The sequence below is a fragment of the Thalassophryne amazonica genome, chromosome 7 (assembly GCF_902500255.1).
Source record: "Thalassophryne amazonica chromosome 7, fThaAma1.1, whole genome shotgun sequence".
Taxonomy (NCBI): domain Eukaryota; kingdom Metazoa; phylum Chordata; class Actinopteri; order Batrachoidiformes; family Batrachoididae; genus Thalassophryne; species Thalassophryne amazonica.
In genome coordinates, this window is record NC_047109.1 from 98,518,299 (window position 1) to 98,541,739 (window position 23,441).

The following is a 23,441-nucleotide window of genomic DNA, read 5'->3' on the forward strand; positions in this document are numbered from 1 at the left end:
CAGTTGAAAATCTTTGGTGGAAGTTGAAGAAAATGGTCCATGACAAGGCGCCAACCTGCAAAGCTGATCTGGCAACAGCAATCAGAGAAAGTTGGAGCCAGATTGATGAAGAGTACTGTATGTCACTCATTAAGTCCATGCCTCAGACTGCAAGCTGTTATAAAAGCCAGAGGTGGTGCAACAAAATACTAGTGATGTGTTGGAGCGTTCTTTGGTTTTTCGTGATTCCATAATTTTTTCCTCAGAATTGAGTGATTCCATATTTTTTTCCCTCTGCTTGGTCTAAAAAAGTAACCGTTACTGACTGCCACAATTTTTTTTTTCCTGATTTCTTATAGTGTTTGTTAAAGCCAGAAAGTTGCCATTTGAAATGACTTTAGTTTTGTCATGTCTGTGATCTGCTTTTTTTCTACAGAATTAAACAAGTGAATGAACATCCTCCGAGGCCGGTGATTCCATAATTTTTGCCAGGGGTTGTAAGCACTGATTTTTGCCAGAGTGCTTTAAGATGGGAACATGACTATTACGTAATAAAATCATTGGCATTTATTTATTTGCCTCTCTGTTAACAGGATTACATCAAAACTACTACACAGATTTTGATGAAATTTTAACCACAGATGGATATTAGGGCATGGAAGACTCCATTCGCTGCTTTGCAGTTGTGAATCTCACGCTGTCTCACGCGAGAGGTCAGTTTCAGCAGAGTTCCGGTGTCAGGAGCTCAGCACTTACAGTGTAAACACACCTCGTAAAGTATGGACAATTAAGACAGTATCGGGGCACAGCAGGGGCACAGCAGAGGTCCATCACAGGTGCTATACCTTGTCCAGATAACCCTCTCAACTTGGGAGAATGTGTCATCATCATAATCACCTGTGAACTCGCTAAATCAACGCCATCCACATCCTTGCCTTGCCATTGTTTACATGCGCTGTGAAACGGTGGAACTCTGCTGGCCCATGGTGCATTCTGGGAAGTGCAGGGGGCCAACAGGGGGATTATGGGAAACTCTGAAGTGCCGAATTCAATTTTGGAGCTGATCCAGATCTGGATTCTGGATCAAGATTTCACTTTATATGGGCTTTAGAGGTTTACGTAAAAAAAAAAAGACTTCTCCGATTTTCACCAAATTTGCACCACAGATAGATATTAGGGCATGGAAGACTCCTCTGAATTTTGGAGGTGATCCAAATCCGGCTCCAGGTAAAGTCCTCGTCACCCCTTGGCGGATGTCAGAAATCTCAGATTGCTCTTGTTGTCACTTAATGTTGTTTATTATTTATTTATTTTTTAATTCTTTTTTTTTTGTGGGAGGGGGGAGTGTTTAATTTTTGTAGTTTGAAAAAAGTCTGTTACAGCAAATAACCTGATTTGTCTGCACGTATGAACTACATCGTGACTCTGTGTGACAGCTGATCGGCGCACAGCCCTGCTTCCCAATGATTTCTGTCAGCTAGAAGGAGGCAAGTTCAAAGGGGTCATTTTCTGGTTTCTCTTTAATCACACTGAGAAACCTGTGAGAGCAGAGTAATTAGTCAAATAAATCAAACCTATTTGTGCCGTTGAACTTTTGTACTTACAATGACCGCCAGAGCACAGCATTAGAATATAGATTTAACATCTCATCAAGGAAAAGCACTGCTGAAAGTTTGAACTTTGGGACTAGGTTGTAGTGACAGCTAACTTCCTGAGCCATGATTTTCCATCAGTCCTTTGCACAATTTTATACTTTAAATTAAGCTTAAATTGGTTCAGCAGAAGACCTTCATCATTATAACCCACAGCTAACTGTTGCAGAATATCATAGTTCTAATGTGGCCACGTGTCTTTTTCTGTGCAGACTCTGAATATGTGCACATGAATGTGTTTGTGTGTATTTGGATACAGTGTAAAATCTGTGCAGTGTTGTGTGTATGAGATGAGGTCTTTTTTTTATCAGTGTTTTGTAATGTGTGCACGTAGGTAGATTAATAACCACAACAACAACAACAAAAAAAACACACACACAGGGGTTTTGCCTGAGAAATTATCATCTTCGCTGAAGTCTGAAGCACACAAACCTGCATTATTATCATTATTTATTTTTAAAGTACTGATAGCATTAGTATTAAAGACAGTTAAAAATGTGTTTGACATATAGTTGGTATCAATCATTGTCTCTTCAGACAATGATATAAATTGTTCTAACAGGGTTTTGCTTATTTAATTAAAGTTTCATATTTATGCTGTGTGTGTGTGTGTCTGTCTATGGAAAGACAGCATATGGATTTGTGTGATCTCATCAGGTCCCAATGCAGAGGAGCAGATGGTTGCGATTCTTCTTCTTTTGGCACACAGTTAAAACAAACAAAACTATCACATCTCCACACCACTGGGATACCTGAATATAATGCTTCACACACACTCACTGTCTACACCCCAAGATAATAAGTTGTAGATGTCCTGAATATCAGATGCATCTACACTCTCAGTGGGAAGAGAGGCCATGCTGTGTTCAAGCACCAAACTGAGGGTCTCTTTGACGTTGTTATATTTATGAAATCTGTGCCATGTTAGGAATAATCTCCAGGCTTATTTCTTGAAAAATGTATATTTCTTCGGCGGGCCTGAAAGCCAAGTTTTAGTCTAATAAAGCCAAGTACAGAGGATCTGCTTCCAACCAAAACTATCAAAACCAAAGTACAACCTCAAATCAGAAAAGGATAGGATGGAAAATGTAAAACAAAATGATGCAGTGATTATTCAATTTACTTTCTTTTATTTAATTGCAGACACTATGAACTCAAGATATTTCATGTTTTGTGTGGTCATCTTCATTTCATTTGTTAATATTTCTTGTTCTTGTATTAAGGCCTGCAACACATTCCAAAAAAGCTGGGATGTTCAAGCTTTTGCCACTTTGTAATGTTGCCATTCCTTCTCACAACACTTTAAAGATGTTTTGACATTGAGGATACCAAGCTGTGAAGCATTGCAGATGTGATTTTGAATGAATGAATGAATGAATGAATGAAATTTATTTCAGCATCAACACAGTACAGACACAACATATCAAAACAAAAACCAAAACCAAAATTTGCACTGTGTGTCTGAAAAGGGGTGGGAAGAAGCAAAGCTTATAAGTTACCCACCCCTATACCAAAAATCCAGTCCAACACATTTTACACTTATACTCCAAAAAAAATAAAAAAATAAATAGGACTCATAAATACATATCCATTTTTGCTCACACTCCTATATATACATACATTCCCCACAGATACATACCATACATTAACACATTTATACATCATATTTATACATTAAATTCAATTTCCTTTTCCAATATATCCAGAAATTAATAGGTTTTTATAACGTTTCTTAAAACAAACTAAAGAACTACATAATCTAATTTCAACAGGACATTTATTCCAAATCTTCACCCCCTTAACTGAAACACAAAAACCCTTTATATTAGTGCGTACGGGAGGCCTCTTAAATACAGCACATCCTCGTAAACTATATCCAGAATCACTTATCTTGAACAGGTTCTGTACATAAAGTGGTAAGGCTCGATTATTTGCTTTGTACAAAGTTTGTATTGTGATATAATCCACTAAATCTCTAAATTTCAATAAATTTAAAATCATAAACAAAGAATGCGTTGACTCAAGATAATGTTTGTTACAAATAATTCTAATGGCATGTTTTTGTAAGAGAAATACTTGATTGGTATTTGATTTATAAGTGTTACCCCAAGACTCCACACAATATGTCATATATGATACTACTAAAGAATGATATAAAGTGAGTAATCCTTCCTGTAACAGTGTGTCCTTGACCCTGTACATGATGGCGATAGATTTGACATTTTCAATTTTATATAATTTATATGCGGTTTCCAGCTGAGTTTTTCAGTCACTGTCTCTATTTCCATATTGTTAATGGTTACATTTTTACATTTAGGTACAAATTTATTTCCAAATATAATACATTTAGTTTTTCCAAGGTGAAGTGACAATTTATTAGCGTTAAACCAAGCCTTGAATTTATCCAATTCATTTTCCACAGTATCCAAAAGCTGTTCAAGATTATCACCACTACAAAACACAGTTGTGTCATCTGCAAAAAGGACACACCTCAGTACTCTTGACACCCAACTTATATCATTTATATATAGTATAAATAACAGGGGTCCTAACACCGAACCCTGGGGCACCCCACACATAATTTCCCGAAGTCCAGAATCAATGTTATTATAATGAACATACTGAAACCGACCATGTAAATAACTATTTATCCAATCATATGCTAATCCTCTAATTCCGTATTTCTGTAATTTGGTTAATAATATTTCATGGTTAACAGAATCAAACGCTTTCTGTAAATCAAAAAAAATACCTACTGTATATTGCTTATTATCTACTGTAGTCGCTATATTTTCGATAAAATCCATCAATGCATGTGATGTAGATCTAGATTTTCTAAATCCATACTGTTCTTCACAAAGTATCTCATGCTTTTGCAAGTAATTATTCAATCTTTTTACAAAATTTTTTCTAGTATTTTCGAAAATTGTGGTAAAAGTGAAATAGGTCTGTAATTGGAAAAAGTGTGTTTGTCCCCGGTTTTAAACGTAGGTATTACTTTTGCTATCTTCATCTGAGAAGGAAATTTACCAGAACTTAATGATATATTACAAATATAGCTGAAAGGTTTCGCTATACAATCAATAATTTTTTTCAGAAAAGCCATATCAAAATTATTAAAATCCTTTGTTTTCTTACTTTTGGAATTATGCACCAGATCAATTATCTCTTCTTCATTGGTTGCACCAACAAACATTGACACAGATTTATTAAATGTTATCTTATTTTCAAAAAAATTTGTGCTCGTTGAGTCGATATTACTAGCTAGTTTTTTCCCCACATTGACAAAAAATTCGTTAAAATGGTCAGCAATAGGCTCATTGTCTTCAATCACAGTATTATTCAAGAGAAAAAAAGAAGGATAATCTCTAACATTTTTACTCTTTTTTATTATTTCATTTAAAATGTTCCATGTATTTTTTATATTATTCTTGTTTTTAACGAGTAGCTCGCTATAGTATTTTTTACTTACTAAATCTCATAATATAAATTAGTTTATTCTTATAAATTTTATATTTACTTTCAGCTTCCTTTGTTCTTAATTTTATAAATTGTTTATACAATAAATTCTTCTTTTTACATGCTCTCTGAAGTCCCTTAGTTATCCATGGTTTATTGCCGTATCGATTAGTGTATATTTTGTCAACAAGAGGACAATGTTTATCATATAACTTAGAAATAGAGGAAATTAAACCATCATAGGATACATCAACATCATCAACATAAACTTCATTCCAATTCTGACGTAGTAAATCCTCCCTTAAATTGTCAATGGCTATTGGTGTTACTTTTCTACTCAACCTATTAAAATCCTTTCGAAACACTCGACCATGTAATGCAACAACAGTGAATACTGGCAGGTGATCCGTAATATCACTTACCAGTAGTCCCGCACTGAGCTTACCGGATATAACATTTGTTAGAATATTATCAATAAGGGTTGTTGAGTTCGAAGTTATTCTGCTTGGATGAATAATAGTCGGGAATAACCCCATACAATATATGGAATTTATAAATTAAGTAGTTTGTGGATGATTGTGAGGATTTAGAAAATCAATATTAAAATCACCACAGATAAATAAATATGCATTCTTATTAATTTTGTTGTACATTCCCATAATTATTTGTTCAAAGGTATCAATATTTGCTCCAGGAGCTCTGTATATGCAACTAACAACCGTATTATTTGAATTTATAGATGTAATTTTGACCGTAACACATTCCATGATATTATCAACTGTAAAAGACATATTATTAACTAGTTTACAATTATAATCAGACCTTACATATAATGCCACGCCCCCGCCTCTTCTCATCTGTCTATTAACCAGAAACAATTGATAACCATCCAGTTGTACTAAATCTTGACTGACCTCAGATAACCATGTTTCTGATATTGCAATCACTGAAAAACTTTTTTTTAGATGTTATCAAACAATCATTTATACTTGAAAAATTCCGGGAGAGACTTCTACTATTAAAATGTATTATTGAAAAATCTCCATCATTGATTATGTAATCATTGAATTGTTCTTCCGTAAAATAATTACAATGTCTCTCAATATTGTCACTAAAAAAAGAATCTGGGTCAGATTCCAATCCAAATGGCGAGAGGTAGAATGACTATGATTAAATGTTTCCAGGCAGAGCTCCTTGGCAGAAATAAACTGATTATTGACCATGATTATTTTACTTTATGCAGATTTTCCTCCATCGTCACAATCATCCAATACATTTCTTTATCAAGTATTATTTCACAACTTACATCAATTAAACTCACTAAGGTCATGTTCATCTTTAATCCATAAGGTTTTCGCTTCTTCAGGTGTTCCATTTAATTTAATGTAAACTTTACAATTAAATGTCCATGTGGCCTGTATCTTATTTTGTTTTCTTAAAAGTCGTGCCTGTCTTGCTAAGTCTGAGTTCTTTCTGGTCAAGTATTCATTAATGTATACATTTGTTCCTCTTAAATTCTTTGCTTGTTTTAGAATTGCAATCTTCTGTTTCCTGCTTGTAAGCCTCAGTAATATAACTCTAGATTGTTTTTTTCCTCTCCGCGGTAAAAGGTGACTACTTTCAACATCATTGGAATTTATTACAATTCCTTTGTCCTTCAAAAATGAAATCACCTGTTCCTCCACAGAGAGGTTATCCATTTCAGATGGCTCCCAATTCTTCCTACAAATACATCTTAAGGTGTGTAACAGCATGGAGTCATCCTTGGTTTTTTTTTTTTCTCAAAAATTCTCCTCACATTTTCTATTGGGGATAGATGAGGACTGCAGTCAGGCCAGTTCAATATCCATGGTTGGGGCTGGGGGTGCCCCAACCCTACACTGAGTTTAGCTACAGTACTGGTCAAATGTTTGGACACACTTACTCTTTCAGTTGAACAGGAAAGTGTGTCCAAATGCTTGACTGGTACTGTATATTGGATATTTTTTCCATGACAAAAGGGTATGTGATTTAACTATTATGTACATGAAGTGTGTTTGTGGATTTAGCGAAAGCTTATGACAGGGTGCCAAGAGAGTTGTGGTATTGCATGAGGAATTCTGGAGTGGCAGAGAAGTATGTAGGGCAGGGGTAGGCAACCTGTTCCAGAAAGAGCCATGAGGGTGCAGGTTTTCTTTGCAGCCACTGACTCCACCAGGTGATTTTACTGATTAATATCACTTTGAGCAGATGGAATCAGTTAATCAGTGAAATCACCTGGTGGAGTCAGTGGCTGCAAAGAAAACCTGCACCCTCATGGCTCTTTCTGGAACAGGTTGCCTACCCCTGATGTAGGGGGTAGTGCAGGAGGTGTACAAGGACAGTGTGACAGTGGTGAGATGCATAGTAGGAATGACAGACTCATTCTAGGTGGAGGTGGGATTACACCAAGGATCAGCTCTGAGTCCTTTCTTGTTTGCAGTGGTGATGACAGGTTAACTGATGAGATCAGACAGAACTCTCTATGGGCTATGATGTTTGCAGATGACATTGTGATCTGCAGTGAGGTTAGACAGCAGGTTGAGTCCAGCCTGGAAAGGTGGAGATATGCCCTGGAGAGAAGGGGAATGAAAGTCAGTAAGAGCACAGCTGAGTACATGTGAATGAGAGGGAGCCTAGTGGTGAAAGTAGATGAGTTTAAATACTTCAGGTCAACTGTTCAAAGTAATGGAGAGTGTGGTAGAGAGGTGAAGAAGAGAGTGCAGACAGGGTGGAGTGGATGAAGACAGGTGGCAGGAGTGATCTGTGGCTGAAGAATATCAGCAAGAGAGAAGGGGAAGTCTACAAGACAGTAGTGAGATCAGCTGCATTGTACGGCTTAGAGAGAGTGGCACTAACAAAAAGACAGGAGGCAGAGCTGTAGGTGGCAGAAAATATCAGAGGGACAACTCAGGTGGGACGGTTTGGAGACAAAGTCAGAGAAGAGAAATTGAGAAGGGTTGGACATGTGCAGAGGAGGGACCCAGGGTATATAGGGAGAAAGATGAGGATGGAGCCACCAGGCAGGAGGAAAAGAGGGAGGCCAAAGAGGAGGTTTATGGATGTGCTAAGGGAGGACATGCAAGTGATTGGTGTGACAGAGGAAGATACAGAGGACAGAGTGAGATGGAAACGATTGATCTGCTGTGGTGACCCCTAACGGGAGCAGCTGAGGGAAGAAGTACATGAGGTACATTTTTTTTTTTCTCTAATCTATTCTACTTTTTAAATTTATTTATTTATTATCATTATTTTAGATATACCTTAATATACACTTGTAGAGTTCTACCTTAGAATTGGAATGTATTATAGAAGACATACCTGAATTTTCATGAAGTGAATACCAATGGTGCTGCAATTAATTGCGGGTGGTGACACGGGCATCCCAATGAAGGGAAGCAGGAGGCCAAGCAATCTTTAGGTTGCCTGCCCTCCAACATGCCCAAGCCCCATCCGCAACCCAAGATGTCTAAAATGCCTGCCGGCTGGGAAAATGCCAGGGCTCAATGTGACACTGACTTGGATATTATTAATTTGCTTGTAACAAGCTCATTGCATAAGTAGAACAAGTATAGACATTTGAAATGTATATATTTTTAAGGTAATAAATGACATGTGCTAGACCAAGATGAATCAGGTTGTTTTTCTCCTTGAGTTTAGTTTACCGTAATTGTGATTATAATAAACATCTGAATGTACTTTCTTTGTACTGCCATTCTTATTGCCCCACATACAAATTTGTTGAGATGATTTGCCAAAATATTGTTTAACAGATGCTATTGGAAGTCCACAGTCCATATTTGGAACCATGAATGGGACCATTACATTTGACACCATTGAACTAATTTGTTTTCAGGTTCTTGCTCAACAGTGCTTCAGTTTTGTATATCTTAGATATCTTTCTGTATCTTCACCTTTAACTGAACTGCTTTAGCTGATGATCTGACATACAAAGCTGTTTGCAGACCAGCTGCTTTGTTTAAAACGTGTTTCAGTGTCCTTATCCCAACTTTACTTTTAATTTTTTTCCACTCTCTCCATTCCCTATGATCTGTCTGTAATTTGCAGGTCTTCCATTACTACAGACCAGTTTTAGATTTGGTTCATTTGGTTACTCTCTCAGACCTGCCCAGCTATGTGATGTCCAACACCCATTTTGAACTGTATCCTCTTCTGTGACATGCGTGTGCGCATACACTCTGAAAGGGAACAAAACTGTCTATTTCAATCAGATTTAAATGACATTACTCAAACAAGTATTTCCTTTACTGTTTGTTTGTATTTTTGTTTTTAATCCCATGTATAAAGATTGACATGCAAACTATAATAACTCAAAGTAATGGAGACTGTGGTAGAGAGGTAGGGAAGAGAGTGCTGGCAAGGTGGAGTGAGTGTAGAGGAGTGACGGGGTGATTTTATTTATTTATTGTTTAATAGAAAAGTATGTGCAAGATTGAAAAGGAACATTTATAAGACCGTAGTGTGACGAGCTATGTTGTATGGCTTGAAGGTGGCAGCGCGATTTATAAAAAAAAAAAAATCCCTTGAGCTAGAGGTGGCAGAGCTAAAGAAGCTGTGATTTCCTTTAACATATGAAGGAGGATGGACAGGTTTAGGAATGAGCGTATCATGTGCATGTGCAGAGGAGGATTGTGGAATATGTTGGGAGGAGGAGGATGCTGAGGCTGAAGCAGTCTGGCCAAAGGAGAAGAGGGAGACAAAAGGGGAGGTTTATGGAATTGTTGAGGGAGGTTGTGCAGGACAGCCAATACAATGTTCTTACTTGTTATACAAGTATATACACATTCATTAATTCTGCCAATTTTCTGGATCTGAGTTGCGGTGGTAATGGACTAATCTATAAACAGTATCTAGATTTGATATGTTACTATTTTCAGTTGAAATTTGTAGGAGGCAGGTTATACAATTTCATGCAAGTTCACCGTTTTTGGGGTGGTGGATGGAATCTATGAATTTTCTAGCGATGAAATAACTGATCTTTTGATGGAGTAGTTAATATTGCATTTATCAAGCAAAAAGCAGAAATGTCAATTATTCTATCTTGTCAAACATGATTTGCTCTATTTTGTGTGGGTGTTTTTTTTTTTTTTTTTTTTTTTGTTAACCATTGAAAATGATTAAATGTTTAACCAAAGAAGTGTAAGTTGCCAATGAAAGTAATTCTTGATTGTTGTTGTACATGTTCCTCACATGTATTTATTTATTTGTTTGTTTGGATTTCTGCTGGTTGAACACTGTGTAGTTCCTTCACTGTTGTCTATTAGAGGCCTTTCTGGGAAGTCAGTGAAAGCTAAACTACTGCTGGATCAGCTGAAGTCTCTGCGTGGAAAGGTAAGTGCCCCAAAAAGACTCTGAGAAATTCAAATCCAGAAAGAAGATGACCCTAGAGGGTTTCCAATTAAATGAAACACAAAATTGAATTTACATATTTACTTGCATTGTAAATCCTTTTAATCCCTGCTAAAATGTAAATGGGGTTGATTAGAAGATTTGGTGAGATTTCTTCTAATAGGGTGTGTTTATGCATAAGTGATTTTGTGTGTAGGCTGATCTGTCGTATTCACTGTATATGTGGTTCATATGTATATCTGTAGGTTGCGGCGTTGTTCAGCCTGTCCTGTACAGTCACCCACGTGGCTCAGTCTGCAGCCAGCCAACTCAGCTCTCAGCACTGGAGAGAGTCTCTCGCAAAGAAACCAAAGTCTCTGTGCGGTAGTACATTGTGAAGTCCTTTTCATTATTTTGTTAAATCGATGGCCTTTTCACAGGAGTGTAGCTTCATCATAACAACCTTTGTGTGCAAATTAATAGTACAACTACTTCAATATAGATAACATAAGACTTCTTTGGAAAACAAACTGAGAAATGGAGCTGCATCGATATAGTCCTGCACATAAATAAACAAAAAAATAATGATTTAAAACTGATGTAATCTTAGAGATGTGGAAATTGGACTCTTGTTCCAATAAATAAGAAATGTAAAATAAGTAAAAGTAGAAAAAAATGTAAAAACCAAAATGTGTTTAGTTTAATATTTAGTGAAATAAATATAGTGTGAAACTCACAGTATGAAATGAACTCCTTTTGGCAATAACTGTTAATAAGTAAGTAAGTAAAGTGCCTTTATTGTCATTGTACATACATATTATAATGTATTATAATATAATATTGTATAGTACAGTATTTCCCACAGGATTTTGAGAGACTGGTGGGTAGAGCTCAGACCTTATGTGTGTGCGTGCGTTGGGAGATTTGTAACTATGAAGAACTTTGTACTTTTATCAACAACTTTGTGTTATAGTCCTTTAATAATCACATTGGTTTTATAGATAGTGTTGGCAGATACGAAAGGTTTTGGGATAATGGGACATGAAAGGTCATAGCATGCCAACCTTAGTTAAAAAGTAATGCATCTAACAAAGTAATGAAGTATATGTGTTAAACTGATTGAGAGAGCTGACTGACTGGGAGTGAGAGACACTTTAGGGCCCCTTCACACATAACACAACATTGGGCGAAAGATGCAGAAACCTGAAGAAGATCTGCAAACAAAATATGAAATGGGGAATCACAAAACATTCCACCACTTGTGTTGCACTTAAACAATTTTCACAAGCAGCTCAAATATGGTCGCCTGCTCTCTACTCTCGTGCTGGGAGCGTGAATAGCCCCGCCTTTTCTAAGTGGCCAGCAAGCAGTGTTGAATGTTCATGTGTGACACCTGGAATTTGCCCGGCACCTGCCGAGAGAGGACTCGAGCGGGCACTCGCAGGGCACTCACTGTTGTTCGGCCACTGGTCTGTGCGAATGGGTGTAGCAGCAACTGCACAAGGCGTTTGCGGCGGCTCAGAATTTTCACGAGTGGCATTTGACTCGTGCTTTGCGCGCCATACTGCCTCAATCATATTATGTGTGAAGGGGCCCTTACTAAAGAAAAGGCACAAAACACAACATCTGAGATCTTGTATGAGAAGTGTAAAATGTTTTTGAGTCATTATGAAACTATAACAGGCTGAAAACTGTTACGTTTGTTTGTTTGTTGCTGTTAACACTTGTTTCTGCTGCTGCACCCTGTAGTGCCTGTCGTAGAGGTAAAAGGTGAGAGTGGCCACTACTTGCTGTTGATCCAGGGCTCTGACGACACGGGATCGGACACCTGCAAAGTTAGACTGTTGCACTCAGCCACTCAGATTAATGGAGCAGCTGCTATGGCAACAGTCTCTGCATTGCTGATGGGGAAGTCGCTCTCATTGCCAGGTATGTTATGTTTGAAAGTTTAAACTGGGTTTTTTGTGGAATGTTCAGCATGTGAGTGTTTGCTGCACTTAATTAAAACAGTCACTACTGCTTTTGGATGATGACTGAACAAAAAATATCAACAGTAACACAAACATCTGCCACGATGTTGCCTATTGGAACTCGAAAAACCTCTCTGCTGTTCTTCCCACATCTTTTCTTCTATCTGCCAGCCTCCATTCTGAGCAAGCATGTAGAGAAAGCAAGATTGAGAATGAATGCTACTGCATTCATTCATTCTGTTTGGATTACTGCAATGCACTTTATTTCAGTGTTAACCAGGCTTCCCTGGCACGCTTGCAGTTGGTCCAAAACGCTGCTGCTTGCTTTTTACAGGCATTAGAAAACATGAACACATCACCCCGATCCTCGCTTCTCTTCACTGGCTTCCAGTCCATTTTAGAATACATTTTCTAATTTTATTGTTTGTTTTTAAAGCACTAATCGGATCAGCTCCACAATATATTTCAGATCCCTTATGGTGCGTTTACACATGAGTAAGACGCGTTACGAATGTCATTTTTCTGTCATTCGTGTACATTCCTGACATTCTTAATGTGACTTAACGCATCTCAATAGGTTTCTTAATAGTGCATGTTGGTGCTTGATATTCTTGATATTCGTGGAGCATGTTTTTGCCTGTCAAAAAATCTTCCACGAATGTCACACACCACCCTCATTTCGTCTCACGTCGTGGAGGTCACAACTGAGCGTGTTGATTCGTCTTGATGAGTATTGATCCTTAGTAAAACGTGACAGCATTCGTAGTGGTTCCTGTGATGGTTATTGGAGCCCAAACTGTCACGCGTTATTACGAAGTGACCCGAAAACTGTCAGGTTTTGACACGACTTGTAACGCTGCGTCACATTTCACTGCGCGCACGACGAATCAGTTTTCTGTCATGTGCGCACAATTAAACTCGGCTCCACAGCGTTCAGTTTGATGCAGGATGCCGAAAAGGAACAGTGACGCGAAGTCAGCCAAGTGTCATTCCACAGTTCCTGCTGAAGCTCCTCAGGACGCTCCTGCAGGTGTTCCACCGGCTGTTATTGAGCGGGAGAACGAGTCTGAGCCAGAGGAACCAGAGGAGCCTCACGTGCAGCCAGACATCTCTGCACCTCCTCCAGTCCGGCGGAGGAAGAAGCGTGGGCACAATTAAACCCTGCTGCACCACATTCAGTTTGATTGCTGACACCAAGTCTGCTAAAAGTCTCATTTCAATGCTCTTCAGTGTGCTCCTGCAGGTGTTCCACCTGCTGCATGTGCCTGATGTTTGGAAAAACGCGCATGCCGCATGAAGCCACACATCTGGCTCTGTCCGTCTCCTCCTCCTCTCTGCACCACTCCATGGCTCAGAGCCCAACTACGCATGCAGTCACAAAGTTCTGAAAAACTGGAGCGATCTGGATGAATATGGGTGTGTGTGTGGAGACAATTCACCTCGTTCACAACATGACAGAACTTGATGTGCTGTTACGCGCAATAGCGCGCAACAACGCGGAACACTATTCTTGACCGTGCGTAATGGTTCCTGATAATTCTCCAGCAACACGTGCCATTAATCGTAACATGTGGTAATAGGTTGCAGCAGTTCCTGAGGACACCTGACGCCTCTGCCCCGAATCATCACATTCATGATCAGTGGCCAAGAATGTATACTTCGTGGCATTCGTGACTTGTCGTCGTTATGTGTAAACGCAGCTTCAAATGTTTACACTCCCTCATGATCTCTTAGGTCAGCTGATCAGCTCGTCCTCGTTGTCCCTAAGAGCAATTTAAAAACACAAGGAGATCGAGCCTTTTCTGTGGCAGCCCCTAAATTGTGGAATGAGCTACCACTGCAAATAAGGTTGTCCCCCACCCTACCTACTTTTAAATGTCATCTTAACACTTATTTTTATTCATTGGCTTTTAACTCATCGTGAGATTTGTGTGACCTCTTTTCTTGTGTGATCTCTGTTTTTTGTTTGTCTTTTTGTGTCGCGTCTGTTTTTGTGTGTATATCACTGTGCAGCACTTTGATAAACTTTTATGTTTTTTGAAATGTGCTATATAAATAAAGTGGATTGGATTGGAATGCTGAGTGCATTTATTTAAAGGGGAGAATGCAGAGCACATATAGATGGATCAGAGATTTGTTGAATAAACTGCACAAAAATCCTGGTGGCTCAGGATGCAGCCCGTCATAGTGACCTTGTCTTTTTTGTTGTTGCGTAGTAAAGACAAAAAATGCCTAAAACAGCTTAAAAAATTCTCAGGATATGGTGTGTGTTCTCTGGTTACAGATGATGCAGATTAAAGAGTTTCTACATTTATACAACCTTCAGGATGCATTTGAAATACTTTCAAATGCAGAGAAAAACTATAAATGGTGCTTTAACTGCTGCAGTGATAGTGCAGAGCTTTCACTAAAAACAAAACTCTTTAGCTGCACTCTTAGTGGTTTGCACACAAAAAACAAATGCAGGAATACTCAGTGCATTTTGTGTCCTGCACCTGCACAAAGTTTCTGGGATAATATATCAAATCAAATCAATTTTATTTATATAGCGCCAAATCACAACAAACAGTCGCCCCAAGGCGCTTTATATTGTAAGGCAAAAGCCATACAGTAATTACAGAAAAACCCCAACGGTCAAAGCGACCCCCTGTGAGCAAGCACTTGGTGACAGTGGGAAGGAAAACTCCCTTTTAACAGGAAGAAACCTCCAGCAGAACCAGGCTCAGGGAGGGGCAGTCTTCCGCTTGGAGTGGTTGGGGCTGAGGGGAGAGAATCAGGAAAAAGACATGCTGTGGAAGAGAGCAGAGATCAAGCACCAATGATTAAAAGCAGAGTGGTGCATACAGAGCAAAAAGACAGAGCAAAAAGAGGTGAATAAAAAGAAACACTGGGTGCATCATGGGAAACCCCCCCAGCAGTCTAAGTCTATAGCAGCATAACTAAGGGATGGTTCAGGGTAACCTGATCCAGCCCTAACTATAAGCTTTCTCAAAAAGGAAAGTTTTAAGCTTAATCTTAAAAGTAGAGAGGGTGTCTGTCTCCCTAATCCGAATTGGGAGCTGGTTCCACAGGAGAGGAGCCTGAAAGCTGAAGGCTCTGCCTCCCATTCTACTCTTACAGATCCTAGGAACTACAAGTAAGCCTGCAGTCTGAGAGCGAAGCGCTCTATTGGGGTGATATGGTACTAAGAGGTCCCTAAGATAAGATGGGACCTGATTATTCAAACCTTATAAGTAAGAAGAAGAATTTTAAATTCTATTCTAGAATTAACAGGGAGCCAATGAAGAGAAGCTGATATGGGTGAAATATGCTCTCTCCTTCTAGTCCCCGTCAGTACTCTAGCTGCAGCATTTTGAATTAACTGAAGGCTTTTCAGGGAACTTTTAGGACAACCTGATAATAATGAATTACAATAGTCCAGCCTAGAAGAAATAAATGCATGAATTAGCTTTTCAGCATCACTCAAGAGACAAGACCTTTCTAATTTTAGAGATATTGCGCAAATGCAAAAAAGCAGTCCTACATATTTCCTTAATATGCGCATTGAAGGACATATCCTGATCAAAAATGACTCCAAGATTTCTCACAGTATTACTGGAGGTCAGGGTAATGCCATCCAGAGTAAGGATCTGGTTAGACACCATGTTTCTAAGATTTGTGGGGCCAAGTACAATAACTTCAGTTTTATCTGAGTTTTAAAAAATTAGAGGTCATCCATGTCTTTATGTCTGAAAGACATTCCTGCAGTTTAACTAATTGGTGTGTGTCCTCTGGCTTCATGGATAGATAAAGCTGGGTATCATCTGCGTAACAATGAAAATTTAAGCAATGCTTTCTAATAATACTGCCTAAGGGAAGCATGTATAAAGTGAATAAAATCTGTCCTAGCACAGAACCTTGTGGAACTCCATAATTAACCTTAGTCTGTGAAGAAGACTCCCCATTTACATGAACAAATTGTAATCTATTAGATAAATACGATTCAAACCACTGCAGTGCAGTGCCTTTAATACCTATGGCATGCTCTAATCTCTGTAATAAAATTTTATGGTCAACAGTATCAGAACCTGCACTGAGGTCTAACAGGACGAGCACAGAGATGAGTCCACTGTCTGAGGCCATAAGAAGATCATTTGTAACCTTCACTAATGATGATGATGATGAATTCTGAAACCTAACTGAAACTCTTCAAATAGACCATTCCTCTGCAGATGATCAGTTAGCTGTTTTACAACTACCCTTTCAAGAATTTTTGAGAGAAAAGGAAGGTTGGAGATTGGCCTACAATTAGCTAAGATAGTTGGGTCAAGTGATGGCTTTTTAAGTAATGGTTTAATTACTGCCACCTTAAAAGCCTGTGGTACATAGCCAACTAATAAAGATAGATTGATCACATTTAAGATCAAAGCATTAATTAACGGTAGGGCTTCCTTGAGCAGCCTGGTAGGAATGGGGTCTAATAGACATGTTGATGGTTTGGAGGAAGTGACTAATGAAAGTAACTCAGACAGAACAATCGGAGAGAAGGAGTCTAATCCAATACCAGCATTACTGAAAGCAGTCGAACATAAAGATATGTCTTTGGGATGGTTATGAATAATTTTTTCTGTAATAGTTAAAATTTTACTTGCAAAGAAAGTCATGAAGTCATTACTAGTTAAAGGAATACTCGGCTCAGTAGAGCTCTGACTCTTTGTCAGCCTGGCTACAGTGCTGAAAAGAAACCTGGGGTTGTTATTTTCTTCAATTAGTGATGAATAGTAAGATGTCCTAGCTTTACGGAGGGCTTTTTTATAGAGCAACAGACTCTTTTGCCAGGCTAAATGAAGATCTTCTAAATTAGTGAGACGCCATTTCCTCTCCAACTTACGGGTTATCTGCTTTAAGCTGCGAGTTTGTGAGTTATACCACGGAGTCAGGCACTTCTGATTTAAGGCTCTCTCTTTCAGAGGAGCTACAGCATCCAGAGTTGTGCTCAATGAGGATGTAAAGCTATTGACGAGATAATCTATCTCACTCACAGAGTTTAGGTAGCTACTCTGCACTGTGTTGGTATATGGCATTGAAAAACATAACAAAGAAGGAATCATATCCTTAAACCTAGTTACAGTGCTTTCAGAAAGACTTCTACTGTAATGAAACATTCCCCACTGCTGGGTAGTCCGTTAAAGTAAATGTAAATGTTATTAAGAAATGATCAGACAAAAAGGGGTTTTCAGGGAATACTGTTAAGTCTTCAATTTCTATGCCATATGTCAGAACAAGATCTAAAGTGTGGCTAAGGTGGTGGGTGGGCTCATTTACATTTTGAGCAAAGCCAACTGAGTCTAATAATAGATTAAATGCAGTGTTGAGGCTGTCATTCTCAGCATCTGTGCGGATTTTAAAATCACCCACTATAATTATCTTATCTGAGCTAAGCACTAAGTTAGACAAAAGGTCTGAAAAATCACAAAGAAACTCACAGTAACGACCAGGTGGACGATAGATAATAACAAATAAAACTGGTTTTTGAGACTTCCAATTTGGATGGACAAGACTAAGAGTCAAGCTTTCAAATGAATTAAAGCTCTGTCTGGGTCTTTGAATAATTAATAAGCTGGAGTGGAAGATTGCTGCTGCTCCTCCTCCTTGACCCGTGTTTCGAGTATTTTGACAGTGTGACTCGGGGGTGTTGACTCATTTAAACTAACATATTCATCCTGCTGTAACCAGGTTTCTGTAAGGCAGAATAAATCAATATGTTGATCAATTATTATATCATTTACTAACAGGGACTTAGAAGAGAGAGACCTAATGTTTAATAGACCACATTTAACTGTTTTAGTCTGTGGTGCAGTTGAAGGTGCTATATTATTTTTTCTTTTTGAATTTTTATGCTTAAATAGATTTTTGCTGGTTATTGGTGGTCTGGGAGCAGGCACCGTCTCTACGAGTATGGGGTATTGGGGGAATAATATATGTTGTCTTTTGTTCAGCAGTCATGCTGCTTTGTGTGCACCTGATTCCGTCAGATGTCAGAAGTGAAGCAGAGTAGGTCCTGGCGAGTACTTAGTTGAGAGACCACTTGACAAGAAAGACCAGGGGCTGTTTGTGTTTCTCCATGTAGAACTGGAGTTGCATAAACAAGGACATCCAGCAAAAAACTTGTACAAAATCCCGATGAAGGTCTAGTGTATGGTTCCTCTGTGATGACCCTCAACAACTGTGGCAGCTGAAAGAACACGGCATAAATTGTCTGTTGTACACAAGAGTAACACAAAATTTCAGCTTTGGACCTGTCATCTCAAGTAATTTTTTGTTGTTGTTGTTGCATTTTACTTATTGATGTCTTAGAAATGGATGTTGGTGTGGTGAAAGTTTCAGAACATATTACAATATAATTTTAGGAAGCCTGTTGTGCTTCTGCCTTGTCTGAGGTGTCAGAAATTAGAACCATTCTAAAACAAACGGGGGGCCTTGGTGGTCACTAGAGCGAGGCTTTTTAAAGTAAAAAAGCTGATGAACTGACAGGTAGCTTCAGCTACACCTGCTCCTAATTTCCATCATGCGTGTCAATAAGATTATTCCCTGCAATAAGGCCAGACAAGTTCAGTAGGATTGACCTGGTCCTTTTGAGGTTCACTACATTTTAATGTGTTTATCCTCATTATATGCACTTTTAATGTGGAGGCAAACTAGCATGGCATTTATTGTTTTTGTTATTTTAGAATAGATGGATTGTATTTAATGAACTGGAGAGGTTGGAATCATTCATTTATCTCTTTGCATAACAGCCTCTGAAATCAATGTAAAGACAAAACTGCAGCAGTATGGAGATTGTTTGGTGCAGGTTTTCAAAACTCTGCAAACAAATCCTGGACACAGAATGAACAATTAGGAGCAGAGAACAGATGAGGCAGCCTAATGATTCAAAGCAAGCTATTGTCTGAGTTCCAGCCCGTCACATGGTGCATATGTCTTTAAGCACCAAATGTCAACATCATGCCCAACAGCTGTGACAGGTGCTTGTATGTTGTCTAATAGTTGTCATTCATTTCGTGATGCTTTTTTTTTTCACTTTCTCATTGCACAGCTGGGAATGCTGACAACATCCTGCACTCCCTGCACCGGATCAAAGGAGACACCTTTCTGAAGAGAGAAAAAATGGTGAATTGGGCCCAGGCCCTGGTTCTCAAAGAATATCTAAGTAAGTATTAGATTTACAAAAAACAAATTCCTTCTTATGGAACTCCTGAAATACTGGCATATGCTAGAAGTACCCTCATTGAGTCATTTTACCTTGGGGACACTTTTAAAATACTGGCTGTAACTTGCAGACCTGGAAGGAAACGATTCACATCCAGGCTGGAGTCACCTGTGTGCCTCATGATGAACTGTAGCTGGAATTTTACATCTACTTTGTAAGAAGGTCCTTCTGTGTGCCACTCCAACACAAAGCTGTATAACTGGTGATGCAACAGGAGGAAAAAAAAGTTGTACGACACACATTTTCACCTAATCAGTGATGACAAGAATGGGTTTATTTTGAATGTTTTTTTATTTCACTGTCAAATACATAAATTAAGCTGCGGTCACATCAGCTATAAATGATGGTGAGAAACAGTTGGCTTTCATTTGATGGCCGTTCTCACTACATCTCCATAAGTTGTCTTGTAAATGACTTCAGAGGGTGTTATCTGGTTACAAAAGCAGCATTTTAAATTTAGACGTGTTTATTTCCTGCTGACTTTTACAAAACATATGAGAATCATTTTAAGTTTATAAAGGAACACAGCTGTTTTGGAGCATTTTCTATCATCTTGGATTGTTGTTCAAGCAAACAACCAGCTGAAGTTAAGCTGCCTATTCACTCAGATTGGAAGTCGCGTCTCTCAGTATTTGCAAAAAAATAAAAAGAGACTTCAGGCCTGTTTTAACCCCGACTAGATGGTGGCAGAGTGACCGTTGCCTCTTGCTGTTGTAAAACACCCACTGTGAATGAAAATGAATGCAAAGTCATTGTTTTGCCTCTGTTGTTTACTGTCGCTTGCAGCTAATGTGACCACGACTGTCGCCTGTTAGCCATGGCTGTGTTTGCATTTTAAGTAAAAATGCACTGATTAATCTAAAAATCAAGCCTGATTGCTTAAAGGTTAGCACTGTTGTCTCACTGCAAGAAGGCCATGGGATCGTTTCCCACCTGGGGCCTTTCTGTGTGGAGTTTGCATGTTCTCCCCTGTGTTTGCATGGGTTCCCTCTGGGTGCTCCGGCTTTCTCCCACATCCAAAGATATGCAGGTCAGGTGAGCGGGAAACTTTAAATTGGCCTTAGGTGTGCCTGTAGGTGTAAATCTGAAAATCAAGGCAAGTGAAAAAACAGTGAACTGTAGACAAATTCATGAAGGTGGAGTGAAACAGTTCTTAATTTTATTAATTTTATTTTTTATTTGAAAAGCTGCAGGTAGAACATCGACTCCTAACAGACCACAGGCCTTTCATAAAAGTCATCAGAATACATCTTGACTGCAGAAAATTAGGAAAAGGCATATTCTTACAAGCTGGAAAATTTGGAAGCACTGCACCAACTTTCCTGATTATGTGAACTTTGTGTGCATTCAGTCATGGAATGTAATTTGTGCTTCTAAGAGACTGTTATTGGTCTATATGTTTGTTTATATATATATATATATATATATATATATATATATATAAAATACAAATAATGATTGTTTATGAGTTCAATGGTACGAATATTTCATGAGGTGAAAGCTGAAACATACCAATCAACGAGGTGAATGGTTGAATGGTATGTTCCATTGAAAGAATGTAAAAACATTCATTATTTGTTTTATATAATGGCTAAAATAGATCCTTGTCATTTTATATTTTATTAATTTATAAACAACAGAAAAGGGACTTACATTTTGGTGTTCCACTGTAATGTGTCGTCCAGTGATGCTGTGCACTGACTTCGGACTTCCATAAAAAAAAAAAAAAAGACTTTGTGTAGTTCCTCAGTCCAGCCAAAAATCACAACAGGGTTTCATGTGAACAGCTCTTGCATCCAGACGGCTTACAGTGGAGTGGATTTTATGTGTGTGTAGCAGCGTCAGTTAACTCAATCAAATCATCATGTCACTGTCCCGTGCACGCGCGTGCACAAACGCAACCGGCTCGGTCCAGCTGTGTAACTCCTCAGAAAAAAGAAAAAAAAGTCACATCAGAAATGAGTACAGGTTTTCTTTCTCTTCCTGCTAACAGACAGCACAGTGGATTTGTTTTGTGTGTGTATGTTTGTGTGTTACAAGAATTAGCAGTGTCAGTTGGCTCAAATTATGTCTCAGGAGAGTCGTGTCCTCTGCGCGCGTGCACACACACAGCCTGGTCAGCGCTTGTGCGTGCGTGAACAACAAAATAGGACTGTATAAATCCTCGGTGCAGCGGGAAAAAAAAAATCACGTCAGAAATGAGTCCAGCTGTTGTTCTTTCTTCCTGCTAACAACCTCCAGGCAGCACAGTGGATTGGTTTTGTGTGGGCATGTGCGCACATGCGCGAGGGTACGTGTGCGAGCATGCACATGCGTGCGCATGAGGATGTGCGCGCTCGCGTGTGTACGTGAGAGTGCAATGGTACCAAACGTATGGAACCAAATTTGCACTCTAAATGGAACCAACCTGCAATCTGAATGCAATGCAACACAAATGGGATGAATTAATCCATGTCATGTGACATACAAAGCACCAATCAAATGACAAGAATCCACTCAGCTTTTATATAAATATATTTATGGCGGAGCGCAGTTTCTGGACCTATTGCCAGAGTTGGCCACAGCTCCACAAAACAGAGAGGGTGACGGTGTGAGTGGCCTGCTGCAGCGCTTAACGAGTCTTCGGGCTCGGTACGCGCGTTGGAAGCAAAATGTCTTGAGACTGGCAGAAATTAAGCTGGTTTTCTGTGAAAAGTTTAACGGCTGATGAGAGATTATGGGGTGTTTCTGTCGGTGTAAGGACTTCCCACGGAGCGGGACGTCCTGCAGCGCTTCCAGGCGCTGTTGTCGGCCTGTTTCAAGCTGATAACATCCTAATTTAAGGCTTAATTCACCCAGGACATCGTGAGAGAACAGAGAAGATTCAGAAGAGGCCGGCATGAGGAATTTATGCGGACATTCCACTGTTTAAGGACATTTTTTTAATGAAAGACGTACGCGCAAATTCGCCGAGTCGTTTCCGTGACGACTCGGCAAATCTGTGTGCGCCGCGACAGGAAAAACACCTCCGTGTTGAAAACCATTTGTAGAATTCAGGCGGCTTTTAATGGCTTTCAACAAGTGAGTAACTGAGAAATTGTTTAACAGCTTGGGCATGTTCCAACTTGCCCGTTAAGATTTCCAACGGAGGTGTTTTTCCTGCCGCGACCCCCCGCGGTCAGGTCCAGCCCGACATGCGACTCTGCCCGCACGTTCTTTCATTACAAAATGACCGTTAATGGAATGTCCGAATAAACTCCTCATGCCGACTTCTTCTGAAAGTTCTCTGTTCTCTGACGACTTACTGCGTCAACAGAGCCTGAACTGTGGAAGTTTTCAACTTGAAACGGCGAGACGCTGCCGCCTCGAAGCGCAGATCGCCGTCAGGCGCCGTGGACCGTCCTTAAAGCGACACTACCAGACCAAAATCTCTCATCAGCCGTTAAAATTTTTACCGAAAACCAGCTGAATTTATTGAATGGTGTCCACTCAGTTGTGCCTTACAGTTTTGAAAAAATTTTTATCAAACAAAGCAAGTCTCTGAGCCATTCCTAAACAATGAAAAAAATCGACGAGCGGGTGGACGACGACTCACTCAAAGACTGCCCACAGGCGAATGACGTAACCGACAGGCGTGAAAAAACTCTCGCATGCCCACGAGGGTTCAAGCATGTCTGATGTAATCACACGTGATTCAAATCCATATGGTTTTTGAAAAAATAATAAGGTCGGATACTTTTCTAATAGACCTCGTATATATATATGTGTGTGTGTGTGTGTATATAT

At 39.2% G+C, this 23,441-nt stretch overlaps 1 protein-coding gene across 2 annotated transcripts in view; it reads left to right on the top strand.

Annotated features, from left to right (window-relative positions):
• The window catches only part of mtbp (MDM2 binding protein), a 64,716-nt gene that overhangs the window by 28,913 nt on the left and 12,362 nt on the right, over nt 1-23,441 (top strand). For both annotated transcript variants that reach the window (XM_034175223.1, XM_034175224.1), the window contains exons 9-13: nt 9,177-9,271; nt 10,394-10,460; nt 10,724-10,841; nt 12,207-12,386; nt 19,503-19,616. In XM_034175223.1, coding sequence (XP_034031114.1) covers nt 9,177-9,271; nt 10,394-10,460; nt 10,724-10,841; nt 12,207-12,386; nt 19,503-19,616 — 574 coding nt within the window. The remainder of the gene's footprint in view (nt 1-9,176; nt 9,272-10,393; nt 10,461-10,723; nt 10,842-12,206; nt 12,387-19,502; nt 19,617-23,441) is intronic.